Here is a 15,728-nt window from a genome sequence, read left to right as displayed (position 1 = left end):
GAAGTGTTGCAGTGTAGCGTGGTTCATGGTTGAGCGCTTCTTTTAGACAAAGCATTTAATTACAGATCGCCTTTTACAGGAACCGCTCATTGAAGTGGTTTCCGTGGCCGAAAGAAACAAAAATAACTACTCCTAAGTGGGTTACTATTCTCGTGACTTATTTAATATTTATCACTGTCGTCATTCGCCTTCGTGTAACAGCTCTTATGGATTGACGACGTGGAGGACTTACGTCTGTCCTAAAGCTAAATTTTTTCACTCATATTCGTTGATTTGGAAGAAATCATTGCTTGGAGCCAAAGGATCAAGACATATCGTCGATGGCATTTACTTCAGATAGGTAAGTTGTTTATCCACTAAACCATCTTTCATTATCAAGGACTTACACATAAGTCATGGCTTCGTCTGCCGTGATTTTACCGTAAGTGTACACACGAGGCGCGAGGACTCGAGCCAAAGAAAAATTCGAACCGTGACAAATCATTTACATCAAGCTATGAAGAAAATCAGCTCTAGCTTCGTTAATGTTCGTGCAAGAAACACGAATTCTTTCTACGTTTCAAAAGTAAGAGGTTATATCGTTTATAAATTCAAGTTGAAGAAATAACGCCGCACAGTCTCTTGTATAGACGGTTGCAGGAGTGAAGCCTGTTGACCAAGAAAAATTTCATCGATAAATTTCAGGTTCATACGGGATTTATTTCCCGATTCACTGTTGTAGCTGTTCGGTAGGATACTCTTTTGTGTTTTCCTCTTTGGTTCCAGTAAGTATTTCAATTCATTTACGTCATTGTGAGCGAACCGTTGCGAAGTCAATGCTAAAAACGTGATTTCATGTCAACTTCTATTATGCCTATTGACTCTGTGAAGCAGAGGTTCTCGGTGGAAGTTTCCGACTTGAAACATTATAACATGAAATGAGTTACAAAAGTTGTGTCTTCTGAAGTTTACTTATCGTCACACGCGTGGGTGATAATCATTAGCTTCGGTAGCTGGTAAAGATTGACTTTAACGAGATTCCCTTCTATTTGACTTGATGCTTGAATCACATTGTGCTAATATATGCAGCTGTTTGTATAAACAGCTGCAGCAGTTTTATGTAATGGCCATAGCCTACAATATTTAAGACCAAAGTCTCCTTGTTGCAGATCTTAAGAGCCAACCACTGTTACTTCAGCTGTTTGAAATGGAAAGAGTATTTTCAAACTCGTCCGACTTCTCTGGATGTACAAACTGCTCTGACGACCACTCTCAAATACAATGGACGTTGACATTCACCTCAGTGATAACCTTATCTATGATCGGCATTGCTGGCGCCATTGTTGGAACGCTAGGAAATGGCCTTGTCTTACTGGCCATCACAAGGAACGTCAAATTTCGTTCCGTTCCAGACTTCTTGATCTTGAGCCTTTCGACAGCTGACTTAATAGTATCAGCAATATATATGCCTTTTCACGTAACAAATACAATTTGCTATCCAGTTCTGAAAAACAATGCTACATACATCATGATAATGAAATTTGTAGGCAAGTTAGCCTTGCTTGCTTCCATCGTCAATGTGGTTGGAATTACAATAGATCGTCTCACGGCAATCCGGTGGCCATTACGTTACCACAAACTAATGACCAAGACGTTTGCTCTTTCTTACATATCTGTCGCCTGGTTGACATCTGCGATCATTGCTGCTGTCTATTCATTTGCAGAAACCAAGCAAGAAATTTTCTTGTGGATTTATTGCATGGCACTGCTTTTAGCTACTATTTTTATGTACTCATATATTTTAAGGGTCGCACATGCGCAGCGTATTAGAATTGTGGCGATGCTACATCGAGACAACGAAGATAGATTTAGCAAGCAAACTCCTGATTGCTTAGAAGATAAAGCAGCGAAGACATTAAAGGAAAGCAAAGCTTCCAAAACATTTGCAATTGTGGTTGGTGCCTTTGTAGTGACATGGATTCCGCTCATATTCTACTCAGCAATTGCTCCATGGTCCGAAAGTTGGTACTACGAAGGCTTCGAATGGGCCAAAACTTTCTCATTATGGAACTCCTTCTTAAATCCTTACATTTACTTTGCCAGAAGCAGGCGATATAGGCAAACGGCCTTGCAAATGCTAAAAACTATTCAGTGCTGGCCATGTCTCCCTGCTCATCAGCCTCGAGTCGGCGTGGAAATATATGTAGAAACAACACCTAACAGCTGACTTGCTGCCACCATTGATTTCCTACAAACTCTTTCATTTAGCTTGACGGCTGCTCCTTTATTGATGACTCTGACCACCAATTTCAATGCGAAATTCCAACTTGCCCGGAAAATGCTGTGAAAACTAATTTTAGTTTAAAAAATACGCTTTACACGTGGAGCAACACCTCTATTTTACGTTTGCCATATTTCTCTTCAATCATTTCACTATCCATCTCCTCACACCCTCTGTGATAGGAATTCAGCGATGGTGGGGCTTGACTTCTCACAAGACGTATCAAGATCGACAGACAGACTTGATTGGTAAAGATGACGATATACTACTTTTTTATATCATTACCTTGATAACCACATCTCTCTAAGCCAAATATCGCATGTCTTGGAAATCGTCCAACTATTAAGTAGGCTACCTGATGAGGGGTGGAAAGGAAATTTATTGTCATCTAAATCTTTGGGCACTTCTGGGTCTTTCTATTCTGAATATTGGCTTCCCGACACAATGGCTATCATCCAAACATTGCCCTCTCAAAGTATTTGATATAAAAAGTGTCTTTTTTACCTTAAGAAATGACGTATTTATATAAATCTATTTCCTACGAGTGCTTTTTAAATGCAGCCACGTATCTTTGTCGCAACATGACTGAGAAATAATGATCATAATTTATCACTAATGAACACAAGACTCATTCCATTACAGTATGCATCGCAAATTGTCTTCTTAGAAAACACATTTTCACTAAAACACACGAAACATAGAGTAATTAGGTATAGTAAGTAAGATCCTTTGTTTAAACCCGATGAGAATGAAAGCAAGACATACTTGAGAGGTTGTGTGTAATTAGCTAATACCTTAGTAACCTATAAGTCGAAGTGGATAAAATAAATCAAATGAATAATCAGACTTTTAGAGTAGATACATGACAATGCAAAATGAACTTTTATAATTTAAGCATATGATGTTACTGCTACCACGAACAGGGAATGGAGAAAGGAACGTGTATGAGAATCAATCGAATTCAAAATAGGTAGTACATCCGCTATACAATGCAGTGCCTTATTAAGGACTTATGATATGTGCTGCTGGAAGACATAACAATATGACGGTGAAGATGAGAAAAGCGTCAGTCAACAGAAATGAAAGTGAAGGTTGAATCTAAACTGATTCACTTTGAAAGTAATGTTTATTTAAATTGACATAAGCTTGTTGTTGAATGCCTTTAAGTGTTATGCAGCTTTCTCCGAAGAACCGATTTCGATCGCACCGGCATTTTACATCTGAGTAAAACCTAATTTTTCAGCACAAAAATTAAGTCAAAAAAGCCTTTAATAACATCTTCCCTTGTTGATCGTCCATGATGAAGATTGTTCTCACGACTGAGTCTATGGAACTGTTAATGTTGTCATCCGCCATTTTTTAGTTGTTATGCGAATTACCGCTGTACTTTCAGGCCCAGACTCCCGCTCCCCGTCCCCACTCCCCACTCTCCGTTCCTAGTTTTGCTTTCATTCCAAATCATACTTGCGTATTTCCTTCTAAGTCACGATTGACTAGAGACGCACTCGCTCCGTTCAACTGTATAGCAAATATTGGTCATAGATTTGGGTAGTGTCCAGTCTTCTTAATCGAACCACTAGCAGAGAACGAGTGCCTATATAAATGCATTCTCTGAGGTAAGTGGAATCTGATGATACGCGATGGAACAGAATATTTGCTAAGAACATCTACGAAATGTACACATAACTGCTATTTCTTAGACCGAACGGATGAATCTAGCCATTTGCCCCCATTATCGAGAGAAACAATAAAGCGAAATATTCGGCTGCATTGTACCTCTCAATCGAAATATGTAGGACCATATATATATTTAGTTATTTATGATGGAATTTGTCTCTTGTTCGCCTCGCTATTTTCCTGATTGTTGGTCTCCTTTCATGAAATATCATTTTTATCCTCCGGTAAAATGTAGGCAAAGCTTTATTTTCCATGGCTCGTTTGCTTCTCTCCTGTTAACTTTAGCTTAGTAGAAAATAGAGTATAGCAATCCCTTAAGCGGAAGTAGATATGATTACAGACTCTAAGAATATTAACATTCATTTTCGAGAACTCCACTTTTGTTTTCGTCATTGAATCGAGTTGTTATTCAGGTTTCTAGCTAAAATTTCTAATTCCTTTCTCCAAGTTACCGCTACGGTGAGTCCTTTTCTGAAAAATCTATTCAATGTCGGATACGATTAGTTAATTATGGCGTTCACTGGCTGTACAGAAACTGAACGTGACAGTGACCTATTTTAGGCACGACGATACAGCATCTCAGGAAGTTGAAGTTGAACGGTCGAAATAAAAAAACTTCCGCTTTACGTGCAGATATGCGCATAAAAACAGTTGATTTTGGAAAGCGTATTGTAGCCATTGTTTATATTTGGCTAACGCGGTAGAGCTTTGTTTCTATGACACGCTACATTTTTTTTTTCGCTAAGTTCCTTTGTTCCATAACACGCTAGCTTATCTTTTACATCCCACCTTACTTTGTTACTTGTGTTTATCAGCTTCGTAATTGTGAGAATGGTGTTTGTGGAATATATTACAGAATATATAATAATATAAGCGAAAGCGATGCATTTATATATATATATATATATATATATATATATATATATATATAATATAAGCGAAAATGAAGAAGATCTCTCCTATCCGAAAGTTGTAATAAAAAAGAAAACATTCACGGCAAACCACGGCTCTTTCCCTCAGGATTTTCGCAAGGAATTCAGTGAGCACGACGTGTTTCACAAGGTCCAGAGGAGCTCAGTTTCATCACATGAATTACTTTTTTAAAACTTAATTCTTACCTTGTAAAATATAAATCTTTATCGCCTCAAGAAGTTAATAAGCCCAGTACCAAATCTTTGTGAATCCTTTAGCAACAGAGTTCCGGCTCCATGTCTCTTACGCGGTCGTTGCTCGTCACTTTGAGCAAACCGGCATTTTTAAAATAAATAAGCGCTAGTTAGCCGGCGCAAAACAAAGCTTTCCGAGCAAAGCTGCGTATTATTTACTGTACGCCTATCTTAGCATCTTATGAGCTCTTAGTCTTTAGCACTGCGGTCTATACCTTGCGTAACGCAACTGTAACGCTTCTGTTGATGTTTTCTTCACGGACGACGAGATGGCGAGGTGCAACACGTCAGGAACTAAAGGTTTCCAACAGATGGATAGCGGAAAATTAGGTTTTCTTGTGTCCGTTTTACAAAGACAGTTCGACTCGCCATGTTTTAGTGAGCAGTGGAATCAGATAGCCGCTCGCTTTAATACGAAATGTACAAGAAAGAGGAGGACTCTTATTCACATACTTAAAAAACTAGTTTGTTTTGAAAACACTGGAGATGGCACGATTAGTCCATCATTTACCATAAAAATTATGGGTCGATTAATTGAAAGAGTTTAGCCATTGTTCAACAAAACCACGATCTAAGTTACCATGATTTTGGCTAACCATAGCATCATTAAATTATGAACGTTGCTAATTATTAAGGGAATAAAGGAAGCATAAACGCGGACTAGAAAATCATTTATCTGCCCAAAATAATGCATTTACAAACAGGTTAGGTGACGACAGTCAAAGGAATCTATAGCGCTTAAAAACTGGCAAATAGACTGTCAGTTAATAAAAAAAGTACATTAGATATTTCATTATTTTGTGAACTCTGTCCGTATGAAAAAAAAAAAAAAGGATGACGCTACCACTGCACCCCACGGACTGTCGTACTTGTCGGTTTACAAATTTAACAATGTAAATAACCAATGCCTCGGAGACTAGCAGAACAGACAAACGTGGTGAGAACACAGTTTACCCTCAACGAAGTAGCCATTTGCTTTGCATCATATAGATTCGCTCTTATTATTTTAAAAAGCTTGTGCTTGCTACCTTCAAAAGTTCATGTACGATTTCAAGAGCAAAGGACCTTGTTCGGCCCGTGTTTTGCAAGCTGTTTTAAGAAAATGAGGAATTCGATAATGAAGGAAGCAACTCAAGTAAAGTTTTAAATGATGGACAGCAAGTCGAGATATTCCATTATGTTTGGCGAATTAGTTTGCACTGGATATTGAGTATCGTATATCGGCCGGGCGTACCAGTGAGCTTAAAAGCCATAAAGCTTAGGACGTACTTCTTGTACAAATTGAAAGCAACTTTAACTTTAAGAGGCATGTTATAAAATTGGCACGGTCACCGTGTTATATCGTGCAAAGTTGCCAGCAAGATCTTAACACGTTTCTTTGTTTCTACCGTGCGAAGCAAGACAATGGCTGCGAATTTAATGAGGCAAGTAACTTACATGCAGCTAATGTGTTAAAAGCTCGTTCTTTTGTTTTAGCGTGCTAGTGTACCGTGTGCGTGCGTTCACCTTCTTCCCTGAAATCCCGTGGAGGGTCACAAATGCCCGGCAGTCAGCAGTTTTTACAGAATTTCCACCGAAAGTTTTCTCTCAAACTTCTTAAAAGTATCAAATGTTTTTTTAAAAAATGTCAATCGATTCCAAAAATTAATTTGGTTTTTTAAGTGAAAAACTCTCTGAGCCTGTACATACTTTAATAACGTTAGGTTGACTGTGCTTCTGACCCGACTGTCGGGCACGCTCTCGAATGGACTAAATGCCGGGAAGTCAGAAATTTTCACCATTTCAAACTAAATCAGTTCATTCAGTTCTCGCTACATTTCGCCTGTTTTCTTAATTGTTGTCGTTTTTTTTTTTTTTAATTTAAATGCATTTACCCTGCGTTAGTCACGCAACGCGTCACGTGACGTGACCAAATTATGGCCGCAAAGGAGACTAACTTTTACGCTAATAGGAATTCATGACAAGTCAAAATCATACAGTACCGCAGTCTACATTCTTTGAAGCAGCCGTGTTCTTCTTTTCTTTTCCATTTGACGTTGCAAATATAGCGTTTCTAATGTAGCCAGTTATATTTTACTTTGCAGAAGCAGGAATTTATTTTGGCATTAAGGATGAAGGGATTGAAGTTATTTTTGATTCTCCTATTATGGCGTCACTGTAAAATCATCCATGGTAAGTTACTTCATCATTTTAACCTGAATTGTTGACCAGTTTAGTCAATTCTCGTCGCAAAGTGTGTTTTGGTAACTGCACTGATTCACTGTGTTCTTTACAAACCTTTATGGAGGAAAGGAATTTTCAAGAGCAAACTTGCACAATAAGGAGGTTTAGTGTAATAATCGTTAGCTATCATAAATGAAGTGATTAAAAATGAAGCAATACAACACCCTTTCTATTGGTTTACTGGCGTGATAACCCGCGCGGGATGTTGAGAGAACTCTCGTTATATCTGTCGCACTTCTATATAGGTTTACCTGTCCAATAAACGATAGCGTTTTTGACCGATCAGGCCGCTCGTCGTATCTCGGGTATTATAAATCGCAATAAGTCGTTGTATTGTATTTGCGTGAAATACTCAGTAGTTTGATTAAACGTGGAAATCGATAACTACCCTTTCTTGAGAGTAGATAAGCTCTTTGTATACACCTTACGCTAGCGAATTTCCTATCGACGGTAATTTCATTGGGTTTAGCGACTTTTTCTGGGGAAGTTTCATTTCCGCGTGAAGAACTTTTCGATTTGATCTGGCGGATGGCAAATTCATTTGATTTTCTCTTATGTACTGCTTCTCATTCTCCAGTTATCTTGTATAATTTTTGAATTAGCTATTCTCCTCTCCTCACAGCGTGTGAAGAGCCATGCTTGTACTATAGTGTTGGGAATGCCATAAATTGTATCAACCTGTCCGCTGGGAAAACCGCTTCTAGTGTTGTAGCGCAAGATATTGGACGGGTCTTTGCCATTGCAGTGGACGTAGAGGACAATTATATCTATTGGAGTGATTTTGGGCGTGGCACCATCAAAAGAATGGATCTCCAGACGAACATAAAAGAAAATGTGACGAAAGGCGTCGGTAGAGTGGAAGGAATAGCCATAGACTGGATTAGCAAAGACATATTTTGGACGGATGCAACCAACAACCGAATAGAAATGGCGAAGGTTGACGGAAGTGACCGAAAGATACTGTTTGACCGAGACATTAACAAGCCTCGAGGTATTGCTGTTGATTCGATCAATGGGTGAGCAATGAGAAGACATATGTACTTTAAGTATTGAAATCACAACTCACGAACTGAGAAATCGATACACCTAGGAAACGTCTAATTTTGACACTTAGGATAGATCTTTTTTTAATTCTTCTTTTTTATTTCTCTTTTTGTTCATCTACTTACTTAAGACGGTGGTCTTAACGCTTCAGTGTATGGTGTTGCAGATATAAAATCTACTAAAGTGCACTTTTTCCAGTGGAGGTGAATCACGTTTCTTTGTTACATGTTTTGTACAATTTGCTCTAATGGCGTAAGAGAGTTGTTGCGAAAGTCGTCTCTTCGGAAACAAATGAGAAAAATGAATACGGACCACTCGACTCCCAACGTGACACATTTTTCCTAACATGTCCTTGAAATTTTGGTTATTTTTTTTACTCCAAAAAAAGAGCACTACTGATATGGAGCCGTAACTGCCTCTCAGCAGGATAGGTCAGCCAATCGCCTAAACAACTATTTGCTGACTATGCTCCTCCTTGTCAAATAATCAGACCTTTTGTTACAATATTAACACCTTGAAATTTATTGGTGTCAAGAGGAATAACACAGAATTAATGAATCAAATCTTACAGGTACATTTTCTGGACAGATTGGGGTTCAAATCCTAAAATTGAGAGAGCCACCTTAGACGGGAAGGAAAGGGTCACCATTGTGGAAGCGATTTCCAGTTTCCCCTTGAAATGGGTAAATGGCGTAATAGTAGACTACGCTGATTCGGAGAACGTAATTTATTGGGTCGACGCTGGTCTGGGTGTGGTCGGCAGAGCTGATCTGGACGGACGCAATCGAAAACTATCAAAAAAGATAACTAACAGTCAACTGTTCGCTATAGCACTTCACAACGGAACTGTCTACTTGTCTGATAACAGAGCCAGAAAAATTCGGCTGGTGGACAAAACAAGCCTAGAATATCTTGGAAATCTCGACCTGTCTTTCCCAGAAATATATGGAATTACTGTATTAGACAGATCAAGGCAACCTCTTAGTAAGTAGAAATTGTTTGTTGCTCTTCCTACTCCGATTTTTCATTTCACCATGAATGAAACTTTAAACTATAAACACCATAAATGAGACTTTAATCTACTTTCAAGACAAATTGAGTCGTTTACCCTAAAATCCTCAATGCGGAACAATTTAAATTTTTTTTCTTATACAATCAATTCAGGAAAACGCGCTTTAAATTTCCATTTAGAAGAATGTTTTATGGTACACATTTCAAAAAAGCCGCAGGAAAATCAGCAATACACCTTCAGTCACAAGTATTAGAGGACTCTTTTATTAGTAAAAAGGCACTCAAAGTCGATGCATAACTATTTTTATCTGAAAATACAAAACGAGACAAACATTTTTGAACCATGATTATTACTGCATTATCCACAAAGTTATTGGTTCACCAGTTTTAATTAACCAAATAAAATCTCTTTTTTAGTAGATCTGGTGGCTGTCAGTATTACATTGGAAATGAAAATGGAAGAGGTATTCTAATTTTCTTTTGAGGTACATTTCTTCGTAACGCAAAGAAAATCCTCTGACCCTCACCTTATCTCCCGCTCTTGGCGAAAAATTAATGGTTGGTGCCTTTCGCTTTCGCTCGGACACAATTGTCTGCCCTTTTGGACTTCTATGATACTACTACATGTAGCACTGGTTATTGCAGCTATATATGTTCACTGAACTATCTGGAATTTGCTTGGCTGTGGAGGGGTGATCCAAAAGTCATCACATGAGAGGTCATTCCCGGCTTTGCTAAGCAATTGCAGCCTAAATACCCCAGGCACGACCAGTTAGGCACAGTACTCCTAAGCAGAGTTCGTTAAGATTGGGCAGTTAAGGGGTTTGCTGGCTGACTAAAGGTCGAAGTTTTAATATTACTATAAGATAAGTTTGAAGATCCTACTCCTTATTTTAATGACTTATTAAAATGTATTAAAATATGTTCATCAGTGGGAGGAAGATAAATTTAAACAGGCAGTCGTGAAAGGGATAAGAGACTACTGCTATGAGGATACATGCAGTTACAAATCAAGGTATTGCAAACATTGTTTGTGGAAATGAAATGATTTTCATTTTGGTATATTAGCGTTGTAGTTTAGAATTTTCTTGCTATATAGTGATATTTATGGAAACCCAACATGGGAGGGCATGCCCATCACAGCGAAAACACCATTCATAACTAGAAAAAAGGAAGCATTAAAGCTATTTCGCATATGGACGAATTAAAGTGATTGCCACACTTGACCAGGGGGCGGGGGGAACGCAACACAGTGACCATGTGTACTTGACTGCTCTGACTCAGTGCACCTGAATGTGGAGCTTGAAGATACAGCAGTGTGCAACCACTACATGATCATTCTTTAGCCAAAGACGTGTAAAACATCGTGATATCCTTTCCTTCTCAACAGAAACACAACCCTTGCAAAACAGTTATGCAGCATCTTTCCAAATGATTCCGAAGCCAGTTCAGCTCAGATCAGAGTCCTAAAGCAACCTGGAGGGTCCTCAGTGCTGAATCATACTGAAGTGGTTTTTTCACTTATTCTTCAAACTCAATCCAATTTATCCCGTATGGTAATTAAAAACAGAACTTTGGATTATATTGTACAAAAGAGTGTGTACTATATCAGCAAACATTTAGGTGGTTACAAGGTTATATATGTAAATTGTAACCCTCCATCATTCGAAAAATTTTGTAATTATACGGAACCCCACAAGGATATCAATGAAGAGGAGGTTGCGAAAGGAGCGTCGTCGAAAAAGGGAACCATTGCTTTGATAACAGCAGGAATAATCGCAAGTGGAATCGTTATCATTATCGTGATCATCTGGTACAAAAGGTATGAAATTATTTTGAATGCCTTTTTATGTGAATTAGCTAGTCATTTCTCATTCATCTGTTCATACTACTCAGTCAAATTCAAAATTCATATCCCTAGGATATGATTGTAGATAAATATAGCTTTTGTCTACGTTAGTGGACTTCACTTACTTATAAAATGATATCCTTATGATGATCAGTGCCTCTGCAGTTCAATTTCAACGGCTCCCTTTCTTTTTCAATTCATTTTTGTCTTGAATTGAGTCAGTTTTATAGTTTATTTGATTACTTGACCCATATTTAGCTTTGTTTACTTCTAGGCGGGATAATGGTGCAAATGTGTGTGGTCAAGAGCCTGAGGATGATGTAGCTGTTGACAACATAAATGATGACAGAAACCATATGGAGATGATTGTGCAGCCTCAGGTGAACGATAGTGAAGTGCAGGGTCATATAGATCCTGGAAACAACAGAATCCATCGCATAAACACAGGAAGGAAATTTGACAACAACTCACGTCCAGACTTGTCGAATAATATAAACTCTGCGATATACGAGAACCCCTTAAATGAGAAGACAGACGGAGCCAATCGGAATACTATTGCGAAAGAAAAGCATTCACCCTTCCCTAACACAAAACGTGGAGCTGAAGAAAACGATGATGGTTGTGGCGCATCTGGTGTTAATAGACCAGTTCAATGCACGGACGATGTAAACCCGAAGGATGTATAACTAACTTCTAACTTTTGAAGAAATGGTTCTTATGAAGACTGCCTGCGCTGCCAAATTAAATAGCAACCCATTTGATGGAGGCGTATTCGAAACGTCTATATTTCCATTGTGATGTAGAAGTTGTTTTTGTAGCCATTCAATGCTACAAATAATTTGTATTTCCATTTTTTACCGTAATTATTGTTTTGAGAATAGACAAATATCAATTATGAAAATAATTTTATACTAGGGAAATGACTTGAATCAGTTTGACCTGAGTTGGCCTTCAATGAATATTGACACCTGAGTACAGTTTTTTGCTGTATTTTTTCTGGTGTTAGACCAGAAATTATGTCGATAACTGCAAGCTTCTGAAACCATTTTTTAAAGCAAGGCGTATTTAAAGCTTTCCAGTGCATTTTGTAAACTTTTCATTCTTTAGAAGTGATTAATGCGTAATCAGACTTACTATGAAAAATATGATTGGTTAGGTTAGGCTGAAATTTCCTTGAATTTTAGGTCGATCTTAACAGTTTGGCCTTTGTTACAAGTTGTAGGTTTATGTATATACGTGCGCTGAAGGTGATTCCTCAGTATTGTACTGCGTATACTGTACTACGCATAAAAATCACGTAATCAGGCGAATAAGCGTGCGCGCATTCCGAGAACACGGTATCGTTTTCCAATCAAATGAACAGGTTGAAAGGTAGGATGATCTTTAGCATTTGAAGGAGCACAGTGAACTACAATTTTTATTGCATAATTTTTGCGTTCAAATTATCCCCTTTAAATTGGAAAAATCATAAACAGAAAAATCATCAAAGGGAAAAAAAGTAAAGCTAAAAGCGTGCACGAAGCCTGTTATGCGAGGATGCAAATAATGACCATGAAAGGAACGACTCGAGGAACGTTTCGAGTCGATTTTGTTCAAAAATGGCGTGATTTTCCACAAATCATATATAAAATTGTTCCATACGCTCGAGACTTTTTACCAACCAGGTTTTTTAATTATTACTTTAAAAAAAGTTAGTTACTGCAAAATGTATCGTGAGCAGATGAAATGACGCACGTGATTAGTGCTAGAACAGGCATGAGTGGGGTAGGTTTGGTTAATCATGTCTCTCAAACAAAAACGATGACCTATCTTTTTCATTGTATTTTTCGAAACAGACCTTGGTAGAAAAAATTTAAGGAAAAGTTTGAAAATTATGCGATAACTTTTTTTCTGAGGAGTCACTCAAACATTTATAATTCCATTATCATTCCAATATTTTAGGTATGAGAGCATTATTATACTTTAAATAACTTTTCGGAAAATTGCAGAGACTACGAAATCAGCTATAACAGTTGTGTCTTCTGAAGTTTTCTTATCGACACATTTGTGGGTGATAATCATTAGCCTCAGTAGCCGGTTAACATTGACTTTGTTAACGAGATTCCATTCTATTCGACTAACAGCTGCAGCAAATTGTAGGTAATGGCCATAGTCTACAATACCAAAAACCAAAGTCTCCTTGTTGCAGATCCAAAGAGCCAACCACTATCACTTCAGCTGTTTGAAATGGAAAGAGCATTTTCAAACTCGTCCGACTTCTCTAGATGTACAAACTGCTCTGACGACTACTCTCAAGTAATAACTTTATCTATGATCGGCATTGCTGGCGCCATTGTTGGAACGCTAGGAAATAGCCTTGTCTTGCTGGCCATCACAAGGAACGTCAAATTTCGTTCCGTTCCAGACTTCTTGATCTTCAGCCTTTCAACAGCTGACTTAATAGTGTCAGCAATATATATGCCTTTTGACGTAAAAAATACAATTTGCTACCCAGTTCTGAAAAACAATGCCACACACATTATGATAAGGAAATTTGTAGGCAAGTTAATGTGGTTGGAATTACAGTAGATCGTCTCACAGCAATTCGGTGGCCATTACGTTACCACAAACTAATGAACAAGACGTCCGCTTTTTCTTACGTATCTGTCGCCTGGTTGACATCTGCAATCATTGCTACTGTCTATTCATTCGTAGAAACCAACCGAGAAATTTTCTTTTGGATTTATTGCATGGTACAGCTTTTAGCTAAAATTTCATGTACTCATATATTTTGAGGGTCGCACATGCGCAGCGTATTAGAATTGTGGCGATGGTACATCGAGACAACGAAGATAGATTTAGCAAGCAAACTCCTGATTGCGTCAGAAGATAAAGCAGCGAAGACATTAAAGGAAAGCAAAGCTGCCGAAACATTTGCAATTGTGGTTGGTGCTTTTGTAGTGACATAGATCCCGCTCATATTCTACTCAGCAATTGCTCCATGGTCCGAAAGCTGGTACTACGAAGGCTTTGAATGGGCCAAAACTTTCTCACTATGGAATTCCTCCCTTAATCATTTTTTTATTTTCATTCACATTTACTTTGCCAGAAGCAGGCGATATAGGCAAACGGCCTTGCAAATACTAAAAACTGTTCAGTGTTGGCCATATCTCCCTGCTCATCAGCCTCAAGTCGACGTGGAAATATATGGAGAACCTAACAGCTGACTTCCTGCTACCCTTGATCTCCAACAAACTCTTTCATTTAGTTTGAAGGCTGCTCTTTTATTGATGACTCTGACCACCAATTTCAATGCGAAATTCCAACTTCTCTGGAAAAGGCAGTGAAAACTAATTTAAGTTTGAGAAATACGCTTTGTACGCGGACCAACCCCTTCATTTTACGTTTGCCATATTTCTTTTTAATCATTTCACTATCAATCTCCTCACACCCTCTGTGATAGCATTTCAGCGATGGTGGGGCTTTACTTCACACAAGACGCATCAAGATCGACAGGCAGACTTGATTGGTAAAGATGACGATATACTACTTTTTTATATCATTACCTTGATAACCACGTCTCACCAAGCCAAATATCGCATGTCTTGGAAATCGTCCAACTATTAAGTAGGCTACCTGATGAGGGGTGGAAAGGAAATTTATTGTCATCTAAATCTTTGGGCACTTCTGGGTCTTTCTATTCTGACTATTGGCTTCCCTACACAATAGTTATCACCCAAACATTGCCCTCTCAAAGTATTTGATATAAAAAGTGTCTTTTTTACCTTAAGAAATGACGTATTTATATAAATCTATTTCCTACGAGTGCTTTTTAAATGCAGCCACGTATCTTTGTCGCAACATGACTGAGAAATAATGATCATAATTGATTCCTAATAATCACAAGACTTATTCCATTACAGTATGCATCGTAAATTGTCTTCTTAGAAAACACACTTTCACTAAAACACAAGAAACATAAAGTAACTAGTTATAGTTAGTAAGATCCTTTATTGAAACAAGATGAGAATGAAAGCAAGAGATACTTGAGGGGTTGTGTGTAACTAGGCTAATTCCTAAGTAACCTACAAGTAAAAGTGGATAAAATAAATCAAATGAATAATCAGACTTTGAGTAAGTACATGACAATGCAAAATGAACTTTTATAATTTAAGCATATGATGTTACTATTACAACGAACGGGGTTTAGAGAAAAGGAAAGTGTATGAGAATCAATCGTATTTAAAATAGGTACTACCTCCGCCCTACGATGCAATCCCTTTTAATGGACTTATGATTTGTGCCGTTGGAAGACATAACAGTATGATGCGGAGATGAGCAAAGCATCAGTCAACAGAAATATAAGTGAAGTTTGAATCTAAAATTCGTATTTAAAGTAATGTTTACTTAAGGTGACACAAATCTATTGTTCAATGTTGTTCAATGTTACTCCGAAGAACCGATTTCGATCGCACTGGCAATTTACATCTGGCTTTTTTCAACACAAAAAAATAAAGAA

At 37.9% G+C, this 15,728-nt stretch overlaps 2 protein-coding genes and 1 pseudogene across 3 annotated transcripts; all 3 read left to right on the top strand.

Annotated features, from left to right (window-relative positions):
- Positions 1-221: 221 nt before the first annotated feature.
- On the top strand, positions 222-2,936 carry LOC131795759 (alpha-1A adrenergic receptor-like). Its single transcript, XM_059113369.2, has 2 exons — positions 222-340; positions 1,149-2,936. The coding sequence occupies exon 2, from the start codon at positions 1,187-1,189 to the stop codon at positions 2,204-2,206; it is 1,020 nt and encodes a 339-aa protein (XP_058969352.1). The 5' UTR covers positions 222-340; positions 1,149-1,186; the 3' UTR covers positions 2,207-2,936.
- Positions 2,937-3,717: 781 nt separating this feature from the next.
- Positions 3,718-15,337, top strand: LOC131795784 (uncharacterized). 2 transcript variants are annotated; one of them, XM_066165586.1, is made up of 8 exons: positions 3,718-3,876; positions 7,188-7,275; positions 7,949-8,342; positions 8,942-9,354; positions 9,802-9,845; positions 10,314-10,396; positions 10,772-11,203; positions 11,505-15,337. In XM_066165586.1, exons 2-8 carry the CDS (start codon positions 7,215-7,217, stop codon positions 11,914-11,916), a joined length of 1,839 nt encoding a protein of 612 aa, XP_066021683.1. In that variant the 5' UTR covers positions 3,718-3,876; positions 7,188-7,214; the 3' UTR covers positions 11,917-15,337. The 2 variants fall into 2 exon arrangements, with proteins under 2 accessions (XP_066021683.1, XP_066021682.1); XM_066165585.1 differs by having other exon boundaries at positions 9,799-9,845.
- LOC131795758 (octopamine receptor beta-2R-like) lies at positions 13,373-15,337 on the top strand (annotated as a pseudogene).
- Positions 15,338-15,728: the final 391 nt, after the last annotated feature.

Source organism: Pocillopora verrucosa, chromosome 4, assembly GCF_036669915.1.
Source record: "Pocillopora verrucosa isolate sample1 chromosome 4, ASM3666991v2, whole genome shotgun sequence".
Lineage (NCBI taxonomy): Eukaryota > Metazoa > Cnidaria > Anthozoa > Scleractinia > Pocilloporidae > Pocillopora > Pocillopora verrucosa.
Note: the sequence above shows the minus strand (reverse complement) of the source record. Positions and strands in the feature narration are given on the sequence as shown.